Consider the following 22060-nt stretch of genomic DNA (forward strand, 5'->3'; position numbering starts at 1 on the left):
GACATTCGTTTCCCGGAAAAAATCAATACTTTCGCGTCTGCGCACATCTCACAATTTATGAGGTAGGCTATTGCACTCACTCACATAACAATAACATGAATATTTATAAATAATTTCAAGTTAGAAATATGGTCGAGCTAAAAAGTCGTATGAAACTTTCCTATAATGGTAATTAAGACGCTCGTATGAAAATTATGAAACTCGCTTGCGCTCGTTTCATAAACATCCCACCGTCTTAATTACTACCATTATAGGCTCGTTGCATAATGTACTATTATCAGTCTTAGTTATTTTTATTATTGTTAATATTTATGTTTTATTATTAGACCTATTATTAATTCATTAATTTGTATTACTATCTTTGTATTATCTCCGTCAATGTTATTCTATTATATTATTATTATTATTATTATTATTATTATTATTATTATTATTGTTACTATTATTTGTATCATCAACATTATTATTGAAGTCTCTAAAATTTATGTAGACTACTGGACTGTACCCGAGCACGAGCATATGCTCATTTCGGGTATCTATTCAAATGTACCATTTCAAATGTAAATTGTAAATAAATTTGAATTTGAAATAATAAGAATTAAAACAAAACACATAGCCTATTTCAAATAAGTAATTGTAAAGATTTCAAAACGTTTGCACATTTTTTTTTCAGATTTTAAATATTAATAATTTACTAAACATACTTATAATAGATAATTATAGAAGTTTTAAAATTTTGACAAAATGTTTATTTAAGATGTTAATAATAAACAATAGAAAGTGCATATTTTAAATAAGTAATTATAGAGTTCTTAAATTTCGGAAGAATTTTTTATTTCGGATTTGAAATATTAAAAATTAAAAAATATATATATTTTAAATAAGCAATTATAGTGGTTTTAAAATGGTGTCATATTTTTTATTTAAGATTTTAAATAACTTAGTAAGAATTTAACAAATACAAGATTCAACTAGGCCTAAGTACTTAACTTACATAAGTTTTAAAATAGTGGTAGATTTTTTCTTTCAGTTTTTTAAATATTAAAAATGAGAAGAGCATATTTCAAATAAGTAATTATAGAGGTTTTAAAATTTTGACAGACTTTTTTTTTTTAATTTTAAATATTAAACTTAAAAAAACACTTTTTAAAGAAGTATTTATAGAGCTTTTATAATTTGTTAAGAATTTTATTTCACGTTTTAAATACAGTACTAAAAATTTAAGAAATAATTTACATGTTTTAAATAAGTAAATAAGAAGTAGATTTGGAAAAGAAAAGACATTATGAACCCAGCTTTACTTATCTGGAAGAGAAATACCACATACCTGTTTGTCGCTGGGAAGTAATTGGCTTGCTCTTTGGTGCAAGGGGCACTATATCAAGATTTTGTATCAGTTTCTTTCATCGTTTCCATATTGATCTTTTGGAACTTCAAGATATAGCCATTAATGTTTTAAGACATTCCTTGTTAATTGTAAATAACCATCTGTACAGCTCTATATATGAAAAATAAATTATTCCTGTCGAAGATATCTGCCCCTCAAAATAAATAAATATAAAATTAAAATAAAATAAAATTAAAGATGGAATATTGTTGATCTATAATTAATTTAGGTGCTGTTACCGCTCGGTACCCATTTTCCAAGGCCAGCTATCCTTTCTGGATTCTTTTCTCTAGAGATTTTGAAGCACGGATAAAGTTTTCAATAGTAATTGAAATATCAACTAATGATGAGAGGAATATTCATTATTAATAAGATTTTACGTAATCAACTACGGTATATCTTATATCAAGAATCGACTGCAAATTTTCATAGTATGTTAAAAGACAAATTATATGAACTTAAAATATTTCTTTACTCGACGAAATAGGAATTAAATTTACAAAAAAATTAAACAGTAGGTAATGTTTTGTAGCCTGCATCGTACTCAAACACTGACATAAATATGTGGACTCAGAACTCTGAAGATAACAAGATAAGATTTTACCAAGATCCTTCAGGAATATTATTTTACGTCTATCAATTAAATACAGTAAACATTACATTTTCAAACATGGTGGTACAACTGGCGCCCTTCGAGCCAGGGACGACCAGAATTCTGTAATAAACTTACCTCGAACTCCTTTATACATTTTGCACTTCTTAGGAAACAGAGGCACTCTTGTTTCAACCAAAGAGTTCGAAAATACTCAAATTCCATGCGGGGTCATTTGGAAAGGCAAACGAATTCCTTTCCGCAATATTGAGTAACATATTCCTTCCCTCTTTACAAACTTAGAACGGCTAGCAAAAACATTAATTAAGTATAAAATAAAGTAAATTTTATTGATAATCGCTGTTGTGGTAAAAATCGTTACTTACTTTTATACATAGTCACTGCTAGAATTACATTCTCATTAAAATATTAGGCCTACATATAAGCTATGACACAATGTCATTCGTTATCTCGTGAAATTACCACTGGATGGCGTGCGCCGTAACAGAGAGTAAGAACCCTATGGTAAGGGTAAGTGAGCTCGCCAGCTACAAGTAGAAGCGTAGCAAGGGAGGCTTTTCTTTTACTTGGTTATTTAACGACGATGTATTCACTACGAGTTATTTAGCGTCGATGGGATGGGTAGTAGCGAGATATTTGGCAAGATGAGGTCGACGATTCGCCATAGATTACCTGATATTTGCCTGGGCAGGGCATAGTTGCGCCACACGGTCAGATAAAATGCAGCATATAAAAAGGGTCCCTGTTTTGTGGGCATATTTGCGCCCCGTTCCCATCAGGTAGAGAAAAAGGCATGACATAGTTGCGCCCCGTTCACTTCAGGTAGAGAAAAGGTCATGGCATAGTTGCGCCCCGATGAACTAGGTAGAGAAAAAGACACTACGGAAACTCGAGCCTCGTAATCAACCAACCTTAATGATTTCTTATTCGATTTATATTCATTATCGATACCGTTAAAATGAACACCATGAAATTGGCAGTACTTTATTAACTGTTTTTCTACTGTTTATGCAGTGATTATCAATAGTCTACCGTTAAAATGAACACCATGAAGTTGGCAGTACTTTATTACCTGAAATATTCAAATGAGTGAGCCGTTGGAATATGGGGCCTTAGCAGTCTTGACATTTTATTAGTGATTTTCACACCGTCTGTGGCGTATAGTGAGGTTAATTTAAAATGAATGTTAAGTTTAGTGAAAAGGGTGAAGAGTTAATAATTGATAACGGTTCTAAGTTTCAATTTTCGAAACCCTGTACTGTAGGGTTAAGATATCGATGTAGAAACAAAAAATGTAGTTCATTAATGTGTGTGATCAATAAAAAAGTGTTATTTTAAATAGCAAAATTGATCATACGCTAGGCCTACCTGATTTCAATACAGCTATCACTGTAATATTTTAAGTAATTTATTTATTTTATGACAATCACTTTCGTGTGTACTATGCTCATCGGGGCGCAACTATGCCATGTCCATCCTGCTACCTGATTTCTTCGGGGCGCAATTATGCCATGCCTAGGCGTCCCAATTGACCGCGGGGCGCAACTATGCCATACCGATTCACCTTACGGTTGGGGAAAACCTCGAAAAAAACCCAACCAGATAATCATCCCAAGCTTGGATCGAACCCGCGCCCGAGCGCACCTCTGGATCGGCAGGCAAGTGCCTTGGACGACTGAGCTATACCAGTGGTTGAGGGAACCATCTCAGTCGACTTTTTTCTTCCCCTGACGAGCAGGTAGGTTTCACGGGATAATGAATGGCCTATATAAGAATTCAAATAAGCTTTAAGTTACTAACGTCACATGGTGCTTTCTGAAACATTGATCAAACACGCTCATTATTTTTGGAGATGTCCGCAGCATACTCCCTCCAGTCTCATCGTCTGCTGTCTACACTACTGAGTAATGTGATGAATGATCCACGCTGTGGAGGAACGGTTAGCATGTCTGATCGTGAAACGAGTGGACCCGGAGAGAAATCCTGGTTGGGATAACCGATTGAAGCAGAATTTCTAGGTAACTTTCGGCGTTGCACATCGGATTCATTTCGGCATCATAATTTTGCATCTTTTTTATTATCTCAGTTTCTTTCCCTTTTTCGAGCTTGCTCGAGTGTAGAATCGGCTGCTGACCCCGCAGTATATGGCCATTTGTTGCTGGTGCTATGTACAGGGCCCTTCCTTGGGCTCATAAAACTAGTGGGACCGGGAGTTGAGAGATCGCGGTGTTACCTATGTGGAAAGATAAATTAATTCTGTAGGCGGCCTGCAGGGGAATCTGTAGCGCTGGTTGCTTTAAGGACCCATACACGGTCAATCAAACTGTGAAGCTTATATCATGTATGACGTCATACCTGACAGATTACTTGCGTAAACTGTGCAGTTCGTAGTGGTAATAACGCAGACCTCAGACCTGCGCTAGTGGAGCCACTTTTCCGACGATAATCTGTGCAGTTCACACAGTTAACCTGTAGGTTCCCTCAGTCTACGTTCCACCGCGACTATAAATGGAACTGCTACCAAGAAAGAGGCTATAGCCTACTCACTTTTATTCAGTGTCGTTTTAACGCATTGGCAAATCCAGCGGCCACCAGGTGCCTCGGGTTATAAGGAGATCTCAAAATAATGACATTACTAAAAATAATAATAATAATAATAATAATAATAATAATAATAATAATAAATAGAAGAACTAAGGAAGGGACTAGTGAAGTGCTTTGTGTGAAGTGTCGCATTGTATGGGGCAGAAACATGAATATTACAACGAAGTGAAGATGAGCGTCTAGAAGCATTTAAAGAATGGAGCGTGTGAAATGGACAGACATAATAAATGTATCTGTGTTGGAAAGTATGATCAAAGAAAGCATGATGCTGAAAGTTCTCAGGGAAACAAAAAGGCGCTGGTTACGTCACTGGCTAAGAAAAAACTGCATACTGAAGGATACAATGGAAGGAATGGCGAACGGGAGAAAAGTTGGGTGCAAAAGAAGATATCAGATGATAGACGACATTATGATATATGGATCATATGGGGAGACGAAGAGGAAGGTAGAAAATAGGGAAGCTTGGAGAATGACAAAAGACCTGCCCTTGGGCAGAAATCTATGATTGATTGAATGAATGAGTAATAAATATATACTCAAATCAAGGTTTGATTCGAGTAAATCTTTATTCATTGTGCAGTAATAACATTGTTTGTTGCTTTCTCTCCGTCAATCTACTTCGCATCTCTGTAGCTGTAGAAGTACCACGTCAAATTTAATATTTTTTCTTTCTTTTCTTCTGCTTGTCAGATAGGATAGATAAAGTGGCAAGCTAAGAACAAATTGCAGCCCTTCTTTCGTCCCCCATATTTACACGAGAACACTCAGAATCTAACTCGCAAAAAACATTGATGAACCTGGTAGGAAAACATAGTTGTGCCCACACACGTCTAGTTCACTTCTTCTCTCATTCTTTCACATGGTTAAACTGTGCAGTTAAACTGAGCGTGTGCAGCGCCTTTTAGGGTATGTTCGTCATTCCATTCCGGGTAGTACAATGGGTCCACCCGAGCGACCCACTTGCGAGGGCAGTCCCCAGCCTGTGCCCTTGCCCTCAGGGGATATTAATAGGATAATATATTGTGGTTACTGACTGCACTGAAATCTTCTTCGCTGTTACAAAGAGCCTCTTCGGTTCTTGTAAAGAATAGAGCGCGGGCTATGTGAATGCGAGACATTGGCGAGATTTGCGGACTTAAGAGAGAAGAAATTGAAATATTTTTAATTGAGGAAACATTCGACGTACCTGAATTGGAAGATAACGTTTGGTGGCAAGATCTTGGATTCCTGTCTACGAAATTAAATTACCTTAACGTAAGTCTGCAGGGGAAAGAATACGTGACAGATTCAAAACTTTATTCTTAAACTGTCCTTGTACCGTATGCAGCTAAATGCAAACAATTTAGAAAATTTTATGACACTTTCATTATTTTGCTTGTCTTTGGATTCAGTCAGAAAGGAAAATTTTATTAGTCATTTGCACAGCCTGTATGAGGAATTTAAGCAGCGTTTCTTTGACTTTGGTCGAATGACAAAGAAGTTTTTGCTATTCACTTCCCCTTATGCAGCAGATCCATTGCCCAGAATTATTCGACAGATTTTGTTTCCGAACTTATCGAACTACAGTGAGACTTTGCATTGGAAGATAAGCAAAATACAAGGTTGCGGATTCGATCCCGGGCCAGGTCGATGGCATTTAAGTGTGCTTAAATGTGACAGGCTCATGTCAGTAGATTTACGGGCATGTAAAAGAACTCCTGCGGGACAAAATTCCGGCACATCCGGCGACGCTGATATAACCTCTGCAGTTGCGAGCGTCGTTAAATAAAACATAATTATTATTAAGCAAAAGACATCAACGATTGACAAATTTTGGAAAGCTGCTGCTTTTGTTGTAAATGTCTTTTCATTGTTCGCAACGACTTATGTTTGTGAAGCTGCATTTTCATTAATGAAACTAACAAAGACTCATATTCATAGCAGAATGTCGGATAAACACTTGTCTAATTATTTTCGGTTAATGACAGATAAGAAAATTAACGTAAACCTTCATAAACTCGTGAACAGAACGCGATGTCAGCTTTCTACGAAAGCAGTTTATTCCTGTAAAATGTAGATGTAAATAAATTTATTTGACACAAAGAAGTACGTTTGTTATTCAAATAAGCATATTTCCCTTTAAAGGAAAACACTCATTTATTTCCTCACATAAATTTATTCCTGAACAAAAAGAGCACTTGTTCATACAGCTCTGACTAGTCATTCAATATGGCGCATTGCAGGCTTCCCCTACCCTCGCGCTAGTGACAACCATTCGGTTACCTTCGGTCAAAGCGTCTACGTCCTTGATAGCAACTACAGCACAAGCGGCTCTGCCGAGAGCCTCAGTTCGGCATCCCTGGTGTAGTTGGTAGACCTGGGAAGGAGTTCGGTTGTGGTTAGTTAACCTGGGATGGAATTCGGTTGTGTATTTGGTTTACCTGGGAAGGAATTCGGATGTGTAGTTGGTTGACCTGGGAAGGAATTCCGTTGTGTATTTAGTTGACCTGGGAAGGAATTCGGTTGTGTAGTTGGTTGACCTGGGAAGGAATTCCGTTGTGTAGTTGGTTGACCTGGGAAGGAATTCGGTTGTGTAGTTGGTTGACCTGGGAAGGAATTCCGTTGTGTATTTAGTTGACCTGGGAAGGAATTCGGTTGTGTAGTTGGTTGACCTGGGAAGGAATTCCGTTGTGTAGTTGGTTGACCTGGGAAGGAATTCGGTTGTGTAGTTGGTTGACCTGGGAAGGAATTCCGTTGTGTAGTTGGTTGACCTGGGAAGGAATTCCGTTGTGTAGTTGGTTGACCTGGGAAGGAATCCGGTTGTGTAGTTGGTTGACCTGGGAAGGAATTCGGTTGTGTAGTTGGTTGACCTGGGAAGGAATTCCGTTGTGTAGTTGGTTGACCTGGTAAGGAATTCCGTTGTGTATTTGGTTGGCCTGGGAAAGAATTCGATTGTGTAGTTGGTTGACCTGGGAAGGAATTCCGTTGTGTATTTGGTTGATCTGGGAAGGAATTCGTTTGTGTAGTTGGTTGATCTCGGAAGGAATTCAGTTGTGTAGTTGGTTGACCTGGGAAGGAATTCGGTTGTGTAGTTTGTTGACCTGGGAAGGAATTCCGTTGTGTAGTTGGTTGACCTGGGAAGGAATTCAGTTGTGTAGTTGGTTGACTTGGGAAAGAATTCGATTGTGTAATTGGTTGACCTGGAAAGGAATTCGTTTGTATAGTTGGTTGATCTGGGAAGGAGTTCTCTAGTGTACACCTGTTTTTTTAAAGCTGGGACATGGCAGTTAAGCGGCCGAGCTTGGAACTACAGCGCTAGTTGCCAATATGAACTACTACGCTGTCAGCTGATGGAAGCTAGGAATTGACGTTAGATGGCTGACGTTAAAACGTCAATTGACAATTGGCGCGAAGTTAAAAAAAAACACAAAAATCGGCAGATAATGAAAGAAGAATCATATTAATGCAAACATTGTGTGCACAATAAATGTCGCCAAGAGAGCTATTAAACACTCGCCACGTGGGAACGTTAAGTTTGGCAACTCAACCGTTGTTACCATAGCAACAGGTCTACCATGTTATTTGACATTCGGTTGTTTTTCCGATCGCAACCCTACTGCCCAAACTATAAAACGTCTTTGCTACTGCCATGTTCATCTAAAAAAACACACACACACACACACACACACAGGTATAGTTTTGACCTGGAAAGGAATTCGGTTGTACGTTTATCTATTTACTGTCGACTGCAAGGATTTCGAGTTCTTCTGTTTCAACATTGTTCTCCCTGTCACACAGTAAAGCCGCAAGATCTTCTAAAGAGTGCCGTAATTCACTCTAAAACCTAGTCTACAAGACGTCGTGTTTTTTACTTTAGAGTCTATCCGCTGTGTTGTTTATCTTTCACATTTCATTTTGGTTTCACAATGAATCCTATCATACTGAAAGAGATGGTTGACGTGAAGAACAGATCATTATTGAGCGATGGGCTCTTGATTGTTTTGTTTGTCTAGTTTAAAGGACGACTTCAGTGCCTCATATGTTCATTAGCGATGTCTGTCATGAATGAATTGAACAGTCGGAGACATTACGGTTCAACTCGGAAAGAAATGTTTAATAATCGTGTGCGTGTAGTTTCAGATTTAATGTCGAAACTACAGAAACAGTCTTTTTATAAACTTGCTACTTCTGAAAAATGAAGATTGTGATATCTTACGAAGTCTGTATCTCATTAGCGAGAGTCAAAACTTATTCAGGAGTGCAGAAATTATTAAGCAATATGCAATAGAACCATCAAAAATGTTGGGTGAAGATAAGATAGCATCAGACTGTGACACAACACCAAACTATGTCAAGAAGAATTTGTGGGCTGAACATCCAGCTGGAATCAGAACCTAAATTTGAAATTGAAAAGTGTGGTTCTTGATATAACTCTGGACGAAAATGTAGATATATCAGACATAAATCAAGTGCTAACTTTTGTTAGAGCTGCTAATGAGAACTTTTCAAATGAATAAGAATTGCAGAGTCCACTGCAAGATGATGGATGTCATTTGGAATACATTTTGCAGGAGAAGCAATTGAAAGTTTCAAATGCTTAGCGCTCAAAGCTTAACTGAGATTTTCCGATCAATACTGGACAGTGACTACAGTGTTAATCCCATATAACTCTCTATTTACATTCTATATGTCTTAAGCTATGCATTGACAGTCTTGGTTCATTTTCGACAAGAAAGAGACATCCATCATTCTTGCAGTGGACTCTTCAATTATTAGATATAATTCCCCTTAACATTAATGCTACTTGAGCAGACATATTTCAGGCTCTCAACATAGCTGTGGAGAAGTAAGTAAAGGTTCCCGTTTTTAAATGATCTTGCAAAGAAATGAGTGATTGCCTTACGTTTAGGACATTACTTTACAGCTTGGCCATACATGCAGTGGAAATAATATCTGAGCGTAATTAATTTAATACATAGGCCTACACTTATAATCCGAAAATATGATACTTTCGATTAATATTTTATGTACAGGGACATCATTTTATTTTTACTAACATTTTTAATATTAACCTGTCTATACCTTTAGAGAACCGGAAACACCGCTTGCTCCCCCCTCCAAGACTGGAGTTCGATGATACTGGCGTAAAACACAAATCACTCTACTAGGTATAGGATGGAAGAAAAGTAGTTCATCCATTTACGTAAACTAGGAAATATCGCGATTTTGAGTTTGATAATTTTCATTAGGTTTTTCTTTAATCAAAGTACAGTACTGTATTAAGAATAAGTGTTTTTACTCACGAAGTGAGTTATCCATGCGAACGTATTCATTATGCAGTGTATACTGTCTACAGCACATTAGCGTACAATATAGAGAAAGAAGTTAAATTGAAAAATAATCATAATATGAATATTTAAACACAATTTTGAAAATGGTAGCCGTTTATTTCGATACAGGCTTCAGTTCTTTTGTGCTTATTATCGCACTATAGACTATTGCATCTAATTCCAATTGCCAGTTTCGTCCTTCGTAATAGTAACTCACGTTGAAATAATTCTATACCTACTCTACGTACTGTTAATTCAATCTTCACTTCTGCCCGACCCGAAAATATAAAATTACTCAGACATGCTATCTACTGTCCGTCCAAGTGGTTATGCCGCATGATTGTAGAAAGGGAGGAAATCACGTGACAGTTAATTACTTAACGAGGCCCTTTTATTTAAGTTAAATTAAACAGCTGTATAATATTACGTATACGTCCAATTCCTCAGAGAAATTAATGTTTTCAGAAAAGAGCTAAGACAGCCCAGCTTTTACAGAGGGCCGAGCAGAAGCAGGTGGGGGAAATCGGGATGCGACGTAGGCAAATGGACAGTACCTGTGCGAAAATATGATTCAATATTGAAAGCTCTTTCGTCACTGGAAAACGCGAACATATTTCTGGAACGTACTATACTCAGTAACTCAGTACTGCTTACTATCTGCAGTCTTGTTTCTGTGTGGATTTGGAACTTCCTTAGTAGGAGGGGTGGGAGTGAAGTACATTCAAAAACTCAGGTACAATAAAAATTGAAGTAAAAATAAAATGATGTCCCTGTACTTACTCAATTTGTAGGTATGCATTAATGCATTTTGGACCGTTTAATTTACTAATAAAAGCATACTTTACATATAGCCGTGATCGTTAATTTTTAACTGTTAGTTCTTAAACGTTTTGTACAATTAATGATTAAATAGAATAGAGAGGAAACTGCATAGGATCTTATGACACAACTCTGTTACATCTATACTGTTGTGTACACCAAAGACTGTCAATAGGTTATTATTCAATTGCACACGGGTCCGTCGAAGATTCACATATTGTTACGAGAAAAATCATGAGTTATATTCTACTGCAGCCAATTGAGTTCTAATAGGTTCGGCTGTCGGTCATCTAGTCCATCCGTGTGTATTCATTAACAAACACTATGCCATCACAGGTTAACTAACACTTCATGGACTGTTGTGTCAAACTCAAGAGACCCAACAACAATAGAAAAGTAGAAAAATATCGAAATATTTGAAGACTTTGTTCATATTTCCTTCTTGCTATTTACGAATACATAACGCAGCATTCCGAAAGTAATGAAACTGTAAATGTCTTAAATAAAATACGGCAAAATTCTTAGTTTAATAATCATAAAGCAAACATAATTTATTGTTTGCAATGTTACACTCATCATTTGAGTTTTCAAAAGTTTTCGTCGCTGACAGAGTAAAGGCCCATTCACAATGAAAATTAAGCATAACCGTAACATAAACACAGAAGTTTGCGCCCAGGCTACCAAATGGGATCATTCACAATGATTCACATAAGCATTGACATAAACATTACCGTAAGACGTTAACATGAAGGTTTGCGAACTCCAAACTTTCATGCTTATGCTTACGTGATTTGCAAACAGAACACAATCGTGGAGCGCTGCAATATACGACAGAATATGAGGAAATGGCGTCGTTGTTATGTTTCCATGGTTACCAAGTATGTTTGCTGTTATGTTTATGTTCCCATCGTGAATGATGGTATGACTTCTTGATTTTACTGTAACGTTAAGTTAATGCTTACGTTATGTTTAATTTTCATTGTGAATGAGCCTTAAGACGTGCAACAACTTGAAACCTCTTCTAGCACAGGGTCATTAAATAGCTATATTATGCATGCTATAATATACGGATAAGGTTTTCGGCACTGTACCGTATGGACAGAGACACTGGAAAGTGCTTCCTTCATGGCCTTGAGAGATATCGACGCAGATCCCAGAATTTCGGCATGGGTTGGGGTAACAGCCATCTCGCTCTTCGCAGTGGGGGCCGACGTATCCGAGGCAGCACTGGCATTCATATCCGTCCTGCAAAGAAGAGCAAACTCTGGGTTTAGTTATAAAACATTACTCTGTAATATAATGCCTGGTACATTTCAGTGCTATTAATTCATTGCAGTAGGAAGAGGTCAGTTACTCTGCCCAGTCAATTAACTCAGTAACTAAATAATGAAGTATTGCGAGTCGTTGAGGATGTGAATTACTCATTTCAACAATAGATAGATAGATGGATTTATTGAGTAATATTATACATACAAATTTTATACAGGGACATCATTTTATTTTTACTTGCATTTTTATTGTACCTGCATTTCTGAATGTACTTCACTCACACCCCGTCACTAATGTCCTTGCTCCCGTCAGACACACAAACTTACGGCCGCTGTTGCGTTCGAAGTCTTCAAGCAGTGAAGTAAACACTGCAGTGTATAGTGTGTTTCAGAAATATGGTTGCGTTTTCTATAGAAGAAAGAACCTATATTAATAATATCGTACTAAAAATTATATTACAGAAACTATAAATTCAATTTCAGAGGATATGATTCAAAATGTTTTTAATAATTTGCGTAAAGAATTGAAGCCTGCATTGTAATGAACGGCAACCATTTTCAGCAACTTGTTTAAAAATTCAGGTCAGCTTATTTTGAATAGAGGTGGCTAGAAGCAAAGGAATGCTAGTGACATTTGTAATAACATGAGTTAAGTGCATCCAGTGTAAGCTAAAGTATCTAAAATTTTAGTGGCAAAGGGATATTTTAATCGCATCACACATTAAAATTTAAATAAAAATTTCACCGGTTTTACGAAAGCTTAAATATTTAATCCCTATTTTCTCAAAAGTAACTTAAGTGCACTTACAGCCTTTTACTTATGAACCCTCAATTTAAATGCACTCTCTATATTGTATGTTAACAGCAATAATTAATATGCTAAATAAAGTAGACATTACATAACGAACATAGCCGCCTGAAAAGTTGAGTTTTTTGAAAAAAAAAAATGTTACTACTCTACATAAATTCCGTAAAAGTGATAATCAAACTGAAAATCGTAATATCGTATTTCCCTACAACATAAATAGATACACTACTTTTCTTTCCTCCTATAGCTAGTAAAATTATCTGTTGACATATTGCACTAGTAACATCAAACTCCTGTAATGGAAGGGGGTAACAGTGTTTCCGAGTATAGCCAGGTTAATGTTAAAAATGTTGGTAAAAATAAAGTGATGTCCCTGTATTATCACAATTTTATCTAAAATCCAAAGCACGGGTCTTCTGACCGTACGTGCTTCGTACCCGAAACAAGTCCTCCTTTGTAGGTTCCCCCCTACCTATGATTACATCCAACTACTCTCTAAAAGAACACACACTTTAAAAATGGAAATGGCACAATAAAACACATTATATAATATATTCTGACCCAAAAAGACCTAAAAGTGTACAGTTGGGTGGATACTATTATCCCTTCCTCAGTTCGCATCACAAACTTCAACAGCTGCAGTTCTAATCTGTCTCGCCTTCAAGAGGAACAATCCAGTCTTTTATTCCCATTCTCTGTTCCCCATGAGGTCAAGACATGCAAGCGAACTCCTACTCTGACTTAGTATCGATGGTAGTAAATATTTTCTTCGTACAAGTTCCAATTCGACACACAGTAATAAAATATGCTTATAGGAATCATTTTCTTTGCAAAGAGGACAAAGACGCTCCCCTTCTTCGTTGACAATTTTATTACCCTTCCATGCCCCCAATTTTAGCCACGCTAAACCTGCTCTGCTGTCTTTGTTACAAGAATTTATGTAGTCACACCTCCCCCAGTTAAGCATGAGCTCTGATTGCAAATGTAGTGAAGACTTTTCCGAACATTGGAGTTCAATCTCTTGCCTCTCGATAACAATTAAACGCATCTTCACATTACGCCATACATTCCTCCTGTTATTCTCTCCTTTCTCCCACACCCATCCCATTCCTATATGATTCAGTTCATCGGCTAGTCTAATATATTGCAGACCAGTCAGTATATCCAATTGAGCCCATTCACCTCGGTTGTCAATCCAATATAGGCCAGTCAGTTTAGATTCATAATTTCATTCTAGACAGAAAGTCAGTGCAGTCATGGAACCATATTATCAGCTAGTTTATTGGTTTACTTAATTAAACTTCGTCTCATCTTGACATGGAAATTCTACATATCGAACCGAAAAACCAGAAACTAAACAGATAGAAGAATAAGAAATATACGGATACACAAAAACACACCCACAACAAATCCTCAACACACGACTCAATTTCAGGACACACACATACACACACTTTTCGACTCCACACTACACTACACAAACGCACACCCACAGGGGACGAAAACAACAGAAGACGAGAACACCACGCACTTCTCAAGATGGCCCAGGTCGAAATTAGTCAACTAAAGTAAATTTAAACATAATTCATTTACATGAGTAAATTATATATATAAATGTTATGTTTTATTTAACGACGCTCGCAACTGCAGAGGTTATATCAGCGTCGCCGGATGTGCCGGAATTTTGTCCCGCAGGAGTTCTATATATATATATATATATATATATATATATATATATAGGGTGTTTAAAAAATACGGGGCATAATTTCAGGTATGTATTTCCCACATGTAGACAATCAAAATAGTTCATTACAACATGTGTCCGGAAATGCTTCATTTCCGAATTATGGCCTTCACAACATTGAAATTCACCGGAACGTTTTTCTTTCCGCAGGTTGTTGTCATTACAGAAGATGTTCAATATGTCCACCTCCTGCTTGAATACAGACCTCACATCGATGTCTCATTGACCTGCGAACACGATCCCAAACTCCAGGAGTATTGCGTATGTCCTCAGAACATGCCACAATTCGATTCCGAAGGGATTCCAAATCAGGCACCGGAGACGAATATACCAATGATTTTAAATGGCCCTACAAGTAGAAATCGAGTGGGTTGAGATCAGGTGAGCGTGGAGACCAAGCAATTGGGCCAGCTCTACCTACCTATTCATCGATCGCGAAACCTTCGATCCAAGTACCGGCAAGCCGTATGACTGAAGTGTGCAGGAGCGCCATCATGCAAGAAGTGAATGTGTTGACGATTGATCAGTGGAGTGTCTTCTAAAACATGAGGTATGGTGTTTTCCAGGAAGTTTGTGTACGCCTGCCCCGTAAGTCTGTTTACAAGTACATGGGGTCCAACTAATCGATCACCAATGATACCGGCCCACATGTTGAGGGAGAACCACACCTGGTGATGAGATGGAACAGTTGCACATGGGTTTTCATACGCCCATAAATGCTGATTGTGGAAATTTGTTATGCCATCTCGTGTGAACTGTGCTTCATCTGTAAACAATACTCAGGCAGGAAAGTTCGAATTTATACCACACTGCTGCAAGAATCACTGACAGAACCTAACTCGTGCAGGGTAATCTGCTGGTGACAGGGCCTGTACACGTTGCAAATGATAAGGATACAGTACAATTGATACTCTTTCAACAGTCTCCAGACAGTCGTATGAGGAACATTGACTTGCAACGCTACCCTTCGTGTGTTGATAGAAGGAGTCATGTTCACAGCCTCCAGAATCTCCTCCTGTACTTCTGGAGTTGTAGATCTTGGTCGTCCCCTTCCCAAACCAGGAGAGTTAAATTTTCCATACTCGCACAGACGGTAATGGAGACGTACAAATGTCTTCCGATCTGGACATTGTCGCTGTGGGTACCTCTCCTGGTACAAACGACGAGCCAGCGCAGCATTGCCGTCCGCCTTACCGTACATGAAGTGTATCTCTGCCAGCTCTTGATTTGAATACATGTCGCACAGTCTAACGCCTACACAACACTGAATGCAACCTGCGTAACATTGAAATTCACCGGAACGTTTTTCTTTCCGCAGGTCGTTGCCGTCAAAGGAGACATTAAGAGGGCACTCTGACAGTTCTTAATGTCTCCTTTGACGGCAACGACCTGCGGAAAGAAAAACGTTCCGGCGAATTTCAATGTTTTGAAGGTCATAACTCGGAAATAAAGCATTTCCGGACACATGTTGTAATGAACTATTTAGATTGTCCACATGTGGGAAATACATACCTGAAATTATGCCCCGTATTTTTAAACACTCTGTATATTTATTTATTTTATTGGGTTATTTTACGACGCTGTATCAACACCTAGGTTATTTAGCGTCTGAATGAGATGAAGGTGATAATGCCGGTGAAATGAGTCCGGGGTCCAGCACCTAAAGTTACCCAGCATTTGCTCGCATTGGGTTGAGGGAAAACCCCGGAAAAAACCTCAACCAGGTAACTTGCCCCGATCGGGAATCGAACCCGGGCCACCTGGTTTCGCAGCCAGACGCGCTGACCGTTACTCCACAGGCGTGGACAACACTCTGTATATATATATATATATATATATATATATATATATATATAGTACTTTATATTCCTAAGGTTAGTAATTTCTGTTCAATCTGTCCTAACAACTAAATTCTGTCACTCCTGTCAGTTTAGATTTACTCAGTTATGTTTAGTTCAATTTAGACAGTAAGTCAATCAGTATGTAGAAATAGTGAGCTGTTCAGCCTCATCAATACATCCATTTGGTAATAAGCATAAACTTTAGCGTTCACTCTTCATTAGATAGTTCAGAATTACTGCCCACATTTGTATGCATAAAATACTGCACGATGTCTGTGGTTTAGGGTATTGATTTTTGAGTACGGACCTACGGCACCCTGACGCGAAATGAGTCCGAGGTCAAACGCAGAATGTTACCCAGCAATATTATTTATTAATATTTTTCTATGTAGGTACTATGATCAATTATTGGTTGAGCAAAATCCCAACCTTGAGCCATAAGTCTTAATATTTTAAAGCTCCTCAAATTCTTACCCGACACCCGTGCGTCAACTTAGATGGTCTTTAATGACTGCTACTAGTTACGTTTTGTAGCCGCTGTGAATTATAGCAGCGACAAAACTTATATGAGTTTATGTCGTTCGACTTTTTGGATAGTCGCAGTATTGGACCGAACACATTGTTTATATCGATGGCTGAGAAACAGACTTTCTAAGTCCAACTTTTTATAAGAAAGAAATCTGTGTTTCATTGGGTTCCGGTTCACATCTGTATATGTGAATCGAACAAAATTGTAAATATTCCTCTCTATAAGGTTACTATGAAGCTATTCCAAATTGTTTCATGAAGCTTTGAATGTCAGCAACTTAAAATAGCTCTCCTGAAAAAAAAAAATAGTAAACTGGACATGGAACAGTCTGGTTCTTGGCCATCTATATATAAACCAATAAGTTACATAGAACTTTGTAGTCCTTTGAAATAATATAGGCGTAAAGTCAATGACATAGAGCAATTCTTCCTCTACTTTACATCAACATAATAGGCCTATCTATCCAATGAAATACTTAAATATATTATTTTCGAATAAAATAATATTATTAATATTTTTGCATGTCACAGTGATCGAAAACGTAACTCGCCTTAGGTTATGAATTCCTTTCTTGACAAAAAATTGAATTAATTTGACCAGTAAAACGAATTATATCTCTAAAAGTGTTTATTTTTTAAATAAGATGGCAATAAATGTTAAGTTCACAAACACCTCAGAATATTCAATGTTATGAAAGGAAAATATTGAACAGTCTTTATTATTAATATTATATATTCCAACACATATTTAATAATCTCAAATAAAAAATATGCAGTCCAGAGGAAAACACCATTCACTGCACATAGAGGATGCCAACAAAAAACATGGCTACCGGTTTAAAATGTATTGACGACACACATTCTCAGTGGTCACTTTTGGCGCTCGTGAGTTACGTACAGCCACTGGTATTCCCGTCCTTCGAAAAGCCTTTGTGTGTACTGTCCTACAGATGCTCTGCTCCCAGCCTGTTTTGGGAGAAGCAGTCACCCCGAGTTACTTTTGTATAGTAGGCTAATAAAATTATGCTCATAGCTTGCACACGACTAAAAGTTTGATGCGTCCTCTGGGCATATTCGCTTTTTATTAGCGAACTGACTGTTTTCGTTTTTACTAGCCGCCTTTTCCTTTGAACATTCAAGCAGCTTCTATAACAACAAAGCCAGGAAAGGATAGTTTAGCACAGTGCTTAAAGTAGGCTGGTATGAGCCGGATAGTCGGTTACGCATCCAAACCTGGGAAACGAGCTAACAATACAGATAAAATGTGAATGTAGACTACAGCTTTATTATCAGAGGGTTACCATTTATCCCAAACACTTCATGTTCCCAAGTGTAATCCTTTTCCGCCACAAGTATCCTTAAAGAATTTCAATGAAAAATCCCTTTCCTGACCGAAACTCAAACCGGGACTATCTAATTGTGTAGACAACACAACCAGTACATGGAAAATAAAGTAGTAATCCTGTTGTACTACAATCCATAAACGTTTCAGGTTAAATTCTCAGTTCTCTTCAGACAATTTTTGACTGAATGTTTAGTTTTCATGCTCTGAATTATTTTACTTTGTGTTAGTAACAAACTTAGAGATTTTATTTTGATTTTGCAAAACATATATTTCAATTTTTCACGGCGTTTTCATGGATGGCGTCTGTCTGTTCTCTCTTTGTATATAGCGATTCTTCCTAATGTTTGGACGGATTTTCTCCATATTCAATATCAAGAAGTTAATATTTGTCCCGGAACGATGCAAGAAAATATAATTATTTAAAACTGAAAACGCATAATGACTCTGCATTGAACTGGCTGTTGACTGCCGGTGGAATTCCCCGTCATCATTTCCACAATATTAGTGATCTTGTTTGCGCTGCTGGAAACTCCACCGTTTCTTGGACCTCACGGTGTATACCTATATATATCCTACGTATGGGCTATTCCATCTCAAATCGACCGAAATATAGAGCAAATTGACCTTGCAATCTTGAAGTACAATGAAATTTTTTCTGTCCGTAGACAACTATGATATAATGCTTTGTGCAAAGTTTGAGGCATCAGAAAGAACTTCATAGTGTTTAAATTAAAAATATTTAAATTTATCGTATTTTCATAAAATTAGCAAATTTAAACTGTTGTGGCTCCGAAATCCTTTCACCCAATGATTAAAATCATGGTTTATTTCGATCCTGAAAAGTTAAAGTTTATATTGAGATGTAAACAGTTTTTCTTACTTTTTATGGAAATGGAGAAATTTAAATTTTTCTTAATAATTTGCCCGCGAAAAAAAATTTAAGTTTATGGTTAGATTCCGCATTGAAAGTACTAATAAACACATATTTTTTACTGGTGCAACGTTGATAAGAAAGTATTGAAATAGTACATTATGCAACGAGCCTATAATGAAGGTAATTAAGAAGTGAGTATGGATATTTATGAAACGAGCGCAAGCGAGTTTCATAATTTTCATACGAGCTTCTTAATTACCATTATAGGCGAGTTTCATACGACTTTTTATGCTCGACCATATTTCTAACTTGATATTATAAATTTTATTGTATCTGACCTGGAGCAATGTCCCGTATGTTGTGAGATGTGCGCAGACGCGAAAGTATTTATTTTTTCCGAGGAACAGATGTCCACATTGACCTTGCTAGGCCATAAGAACCTACAGAGATAACATTGAAATTAAATTAGACATTGAAAAACGAGATGACAAATTGAATTTATTTGAATATTATTTACAATTAACGCTAATTATTATAGTAACAGAACATAACCTTCTGCGACAGTATTGGATTTCCAGCCTCCGTGACTTTTCGCTAATTCTCTTTCGATTGCATATCCGAGAATAATGGATACTTGAGGTTTTATAACGGTAGAAAGCTGACCTGTCATTGACTGAACAGTTGAACCTGAGTCGTCATTGGCTGAAAGACCTGACCTTTAATGAGTAGGTGTACTTTAATGACATGCATTAAAGGTCTGCTACCAGGTGTATAATTACTACGTTTCGGCATGGTCGAGCATAAAATCAAATAAAGAAAATATATAGTACGCGCGCTGACTGTGAGGCGGGAGCTAGCCGAGCCAAGATAGGCCAGGAGACAAACACGTGATGTGTCTTCTAATAGCGCATAGCAGGGTTAGCTTTATCACAGGTAATAAATATGTTAGTTAACAAATGAACAACAATTTTCGAGCAATTTTTGAATATAAAATTTACAATTACAACTGTTTACGTTGGTTTTAACATTTTTATTGCCTTCTGAACATCGTCACAAGCTACTGTTAATTCAGGCAGTGCAGTGTGCATCCATAGAAAATGTTTGAATAAATAATAAGGTTACGAATTTTTATTTTTTATTTTTTGTTATATATACTCAGCAACGTTGTGCAGTGTTCGGAATGATTGCACTTTTCAACTTTACGATGTTCGCCTGAACGGATAAGGAATTTAACTTCGGTGGACAAGGAATCAGACATTCCACGTTGAAAACATCGGAATCCTCTTATATGAAGCGATTTTTTTCTTCTGGTATGTATGTTTTCCTTGCATAGATTAGAATGCAACAATGCACCCAGCGCAGTTAAGCATGGAGTTGACATCCTATATCAGTGATGTCAATTGATGCCCATAGGAGCAAGCGCGCGCTTTAGAGCCCAGGAGAGCCTGAGCGCTTTACAGCGGAAAGGAAAGAGACAGACGAAAGAGGTAGTATATGCCGCTTGGTCGAGCTATATTCAGGGATGGCCAGCACTGATTCAATGGATAAAGGGAAGAGAACTTATTAAAACTGTATCCATGTTAAATTTATATTTGTCTGAGAAGTATAAGTGCATTATAAGAATGTAAGTTTTAATTTTAATGCTCATTTTTCACATGTTTGCTTTTTTATTCAAAAGGAATATTTTCTCAACTTTTTAAAAGAAAAGTGAAATTTTCAGATATGTTTGTTTAGTAGCATTACAGGTACTGAAACAATGTTTTCGTAAATCTAATATATCGTAAATACGTACTGTATTACTGAAGATAGTGTATTAAAATGTTTGAACATATTCGCATGAAAAATGTTTGTAAGGAAATGAATTAGCAAAGCAAATACTGTTACTTCAGAAACAAAAGATATGTGTCTATGTGTTGGTAAAACGTCAGCTCTATAGCTTCAGCAGATTTCGAGATAATTTAATATTTTGATAACAAAAAGTTGCGCACCAATATCACGTAAAAGCATAATTCGATAAGAGTTTTATTATGTAATATTAGTTACAATTAAAAAATATACCTAGGCAACTTTGCTTTGTACTATAATATTGTTTTGATTACATTTATAAGGCTAAAGATACCATCAATATCAATTTCAACTTATCATGTCATATTCAGTGTCTTTCTTTGGGATAACACTTTCTTTATGAATGATGTGTTCAATTCACTTACTACAGTACAGTTGTAGTTATTATGTAATTTGTGTGAATATTCCTTCTTTACTCTTTATTATGTTATTAACGTATAAATACAACTGCAATATTAGGCTAAGAAATAGGTATTAGTACTTTTGTTTCACAGACAATATAAAAAATAACAAACAGAAAGAAGCCATATAAAAATAACGACATAAAATTTCACGTTCCGTTTGAAGTTTGTGCACCACTGTTTTCTTAATCCAACAGGCTGCTTATTCCTCCTAGCATACCTAGCGCTTAATGCCCGCGCACGACGTCAAGGTCAGAAAAATGCGCTTGCATTGACATCACTGTCCTACATAATATAGAGTCATCTCTTCTCACATGTCGATACAGTCAAGTTGGTATCTATACATCGTTCCATAATGTCTGACAGAAGAAATAAACATTTCTGGCAGAGGAGGAGAAAAGTATAATTGTTATTCAACCAATGGCAGAGATCTCATTCCACGTTTATCTTGCAGTTGAGCTGTCTGAAGCGTTCTACCTCCACCCACTTGAAGCATGGAATGAGATCTCTGCTACTGGTTGAAAAGCAAATCATACTATTCTCCTCCACTGTAGACAATGTTTATTTCTCTTGTCAGACACTATGAGATGAAGTATAGAGCCACAAGATACACACATTGAAGTAACACGGGATTTGGGATCCCTGTGACTGAGTGTAGCGCCTGTAAGGGAATT

At 37.0% G+C, this 22060-nt stretch overlaps 1 protein-coding gene across 4 annotated transcripts in view; it reads right to left on the reverse strand.

Annotated features, from left to right (window-relative positions):
• Positions 1 to 22060, reverse strand: part of wry (weary) — a 1511805-nt gene that overhangs the window by 397406 nt on the left and 1092339 nt on the right. For all 4 annotated transcript variants that reach the window (XM_069848455.1, XM_069848453.1, XM_069848454.1 and 1 more), the window contains one exon: positions 11824 to 11977. In XM_069848455.1, coding sequence (XP_069704556.1) covers positions 11824 to 11977 — 154 coding nt within the window. The remainder of the gene's footprint in view (positions 1 to 11823; positions 11978 to 22060) is intronic.

The sequence above is a fragment of the Periplaneta americana genome, chromosome 15 (genome assembly GCF_040183065.1).
Source record: "Periplaneta americana isolate PAMFEO1 chromosome 15, P.americana_PAMFEO1_priV1, whole genome shotgun sequence".
Classification (NCBI taxonomy): Eukaryota; Metazoa; Arthropoda; class Insecta; order Blattodea; family Blattidae; genus Periplaneta; species Periplaneta americana.